This window comes from Lactuca saligna, chromosome 9 (assembly GCF_052625555.1).
Source record: "Lactuca saligna cultivar CGN05327 chromosome 9, ASM5262555v1, whole genome shotgun sequence".
Lineage (NCBI taxonomy): Eukaryota > Viridiplantae > Streptophyta > Magnoliopsida > Asterales > Asteraceae > Lactuca > Lactuca saligna.
In genome coordinates, this window is record NC_136425.1 from 140422160 (window position 1) to 140425687 (window position 3528).

The 3528-nt window shown below is 34.7% G+C and overlaps 1 protein-coding gene across 1 annotated transcript; it reads left to right on the top strand.

The window, feature by feature from the left end:
• Positions 1–378: 378 nt before the first annotated feature.
• On the top strand, positions 379–1133 carry LOC145017594 (histone H2A.1-like). The gene is made up of 2 exons (XM_078975591.1): positions 379–666; positions 769–1133. Exons 1-2 carry the CDS (start codon positions 460–462, stop codon positions 1012–1014), a joined length of 453 nt encoding a protein of 150 aa, XP_078831717.1. The 5' UTR covers positions 379–459; the 3' UTR covers positions 1015–1133.
• The last annotated feature ends 2395 nt before the right edge of the window (positions 1134–3528 follow it).

Consider the following 3528-nt stretch of genomic DNA (forward strand, 5'->3'; position numbering starts at 1 on the left):
CCGTCCGACCTAACAATGGTCATGAAATTTGAAAAACATACTACAAACACACTTTGAAAAGAATTTGCAACACCTCCTAAATTTTATCATTTCGGATAAAAACCATTCCATAAAGATGAAACATATTAATCTTTTTCGAGGATTTCGGTGAAGATTAAAAAAAAAACGAAGTCACCTAAGAAAATCAATGACCGTTGGATGCTAGCATGTCATATCTATGACCGTTGGATAAAAATCTCATAAATCCGCCTTCCAAATCGGGGGCTCATTTTTTTGGTTACGGATTGCCAGCATGGCATGCTTTACAATCGTCAGATTAATTTAGATCTCACCACATTCAATTCAACCAAACACCATTATATATACTCTTCTCCCCTCTCTAGTTTTATCATCGAGTTTTCAAATTCAAAATCACACACATAAATTCAATCTCTCTATTACTATTCCAATTCTGATTTCATGGAGTCCGGGAAGACAACAAAGGGTGCCGGAGGAACGAAAGGCGCCGGAGAGAGGAAGAAATCGGTGACAAAGTCTGTTAAGGCCGGGCTTCAGTTTCCCGTCGGTAGAATCTCGAGGTTTTTGAAAAGAGGCAGATACGCTAAACGAACTGGATCTGGTGCACCCATCTATCTTGCTGCTGTTCTTGAGTACCTCGCTGCTGAGGTTAGTTCTTTTTCATGTTTTTGAAGATTTGATTCTGTTGTATACAGTTTTTTCATAGTTGTTGAATTAGCGATTGATTTGTTTTGCAAAATTGAAATCTAGGTTTTGGAGTTGGCTGGAAATGCAGCAAGAGATAACAAGAAGACGAGAATTAACCCTAGACATGTGCTATTGGCTGTGAGGAACGATGAAGAATTGGGAAAATTGCTTGCTGGTGTGACGATTGCTAGTGGAGGTGTTCTACCAAACATCAATCCAGTTTTGTTGCCCAAGAAATCTGCAGCTGTCGATGCTGAGAAGACGCCCAAATCTCCCAAAAAAGCCGCAAAATCCCCCAAAAAGGCATAGAAATTTGCATCCGGACTGGTGATTCTTGGACAAGTTGTATGAAATTAGCGTAGGTCAAATGTTAACAAAACTCCCCGTTTTGTAATATCATTATGAAATGAAATTTTTTTGCATCTTAATTGCCCTTTTTTTGATGTTTTCGTGGTGTCTTGATTTGCCCTTTGATTATTTATTGTCGTATGCTTTTATTAAAAAGAAATGTTCATAATTGACTTTAGTATAAACAACATCGTTTTAGGAAACATGGTATACGTTGCATTATAATTGAAGATTATAACCTAGAGGAAAATGAAGATTTTGACTGTGAAACCTTATTTGAACATTCTTTATTAGTCAACTAAAAAAACCATTGTTTCTATCAGACAACGAACATTATGCTTATATATTCGGACATTCTTTATTAGTCACTGCTGAAAGGGATAATTAGCACTTAGCAGGAATTATGTTTCATTCCCTAAAATAATCCCTATTTGATTTCTGTTGTTATAACTCTTTCTATTTCTAAATGCAAGGCAAGTAAGATGTTAATCTTTTAAAATGTAAACATGTGCGTAGTAAAGACATTCTTTTAATCTTTTACTATCAGTTATAATCTGATTTATAATTTTAGTTTTTGTAATTTGTTTGAAATAGGTCATGCATGACTGTCTATAATAGAATCAAGGAGAGGTGGTCATACGTTCGTTTGAGCAAAAAATAGGGAGTTGCAAGATTAGGTGAAAGGCGGATCTTATTGTTTTTCTTAACTTTACTCATGAGGGAGGGTATAACTGTCTATTGCATCACTGCAGATTCATTGTTTAAGGGCCCATGGATAAAAGGGTGGATGACCAAAAAAACGATTTAGGAACAAAAAAATTCTAATCTTTGTTCCATGTCCAAATTGTGATATAGCACACGGACTTAACTAAAATTAACTCTATCATGCAGCCAAGAATAATATTACTGTCTAGATTGCTATTAAATGGTTAAAAAAGTAAAGTATATTGCTCATAAAAAGAGTAAAGTATGCTGCTGTTTTCTGCAATTTCCCCTATTTTTAATGTTTATTTTTGGTTATTTATATAAAAAAAACATTCCTTTTGCTGTCTCTATTATGTCCCGAAGCATGTTTTTTTTACTAGTTATTATTATTATTATTATTATTATTATTATTATTATTATATAGAATAAAAAGCAATAGCCTTATATGAACAGTTCGGTTACCTTGTTTTTTTAATACATTTCTCCCTTGCTACATTGCTTCCCCATTGATTTTTGCCTTTCTTTCTATCGGTTCTCTTCTTCACAGTTGACCCAAAAGCCCTCTCACCACCACCAGGTCCACCACCACCACCACCGTATCCGCCAACTGCTTCTTAAAGAAATCGTTGTTAAAGAGAAAGATCACCGTATTCTAAAGGGTTCTCACCACCATTGCTCTATACGTCGTCGCTCCCACCACCACCGTATACGTCGTACCTCTCCATCAACACTTTTCGCACAAAAAAAACCTAGCTCTCAATGCCTCCAAGTATCTAAGAACAAAAAATGGGACTAAAAATATCAACACCAAATAACTACCCAAGCTTCCCAAAACCGACTTTAACAAAGTAAGCTGACCACGAAAAGAAAGACATTTCGCCTTCCAACCCGACAACCTACTCCAAAAGCGATCTAAGATAAAAGACAAATATTAACCTGAGACATGTTCTGACCCACTGGTACACCTAGATGAACAAAAGGAAGAGAGTCTGATGTACACCCACCCTTTTTGCAACTACCTCAACTTGAGAAAAAAAAAACTACCACTAAAAGCAAATTGATTCTAAGAATCAATGCAAGAAAGAAGCATTTCATAGGCAACAACCCTCCACCAATCAAGGAAGCGGTGGGTGAGAGTGGACACTCATTAAGTTGCCATTTTATAGCCAACAAACTTATACCCCCTTATAGACCGGTTTCGTGAATGAGGACTACTAACGGTAAGACTGACTTGCTCTTATACATACATACATACACACACACACACACACATATATATATATATATATAATTAACTTATAATACTATAAAATATAAGGGTTGAACTTAACTTTTAAAACTCCAGGGTTTGGAATTAAAGTGTGTGTGAGACTTTACACATTCCAAAACTTGAGGGCAAGTTTTAAAACTATTCAAAAAATTTTCATTTCTATAACTTATGAGTTTTAATGGTTTAAAAGAAAAGACTTTTGGAATTCCATAACTTGAGGACAAGTTATGGAGTCCATTAATTGACATTTAGATCAAGAATTACACTAACAAACAATTTGCAAATAATTCCTATGATCTACTAAAACTCATAAGTATGAACATTCATATCAACAATTTCAAGAATCATATAAACATATATAAAACTTGAAAATTTGATAATAACCATTGAAAATGGATTAGCATAATCATTAACACACAAAAAACAGGTTTTATAAGTCCAAAACAGTTTAGGGTAATAATTTTAGTCCATTTCCAGCATCAAAACTCGAAAATCTTCAC

What these genes read in the sequence shown, in the direction of transcription:
- LOC145017594 (XM_078975591.1), top strand. Translation starts at nt 460, where the DNA reads ATGGAGTCCGGGAAGACAACAAAGGGTGCCGGAGGAACGAAAGGCGCC. An exon ending in TTGAGTACCTCGCTGCTGAG is followed by an intron (nt 667 to 768) that starts GTTAGTTCTTTT and finishes ATTGAAATCTAG; the next exon opens with GTTTTGGAGTTGGCTGGAAA.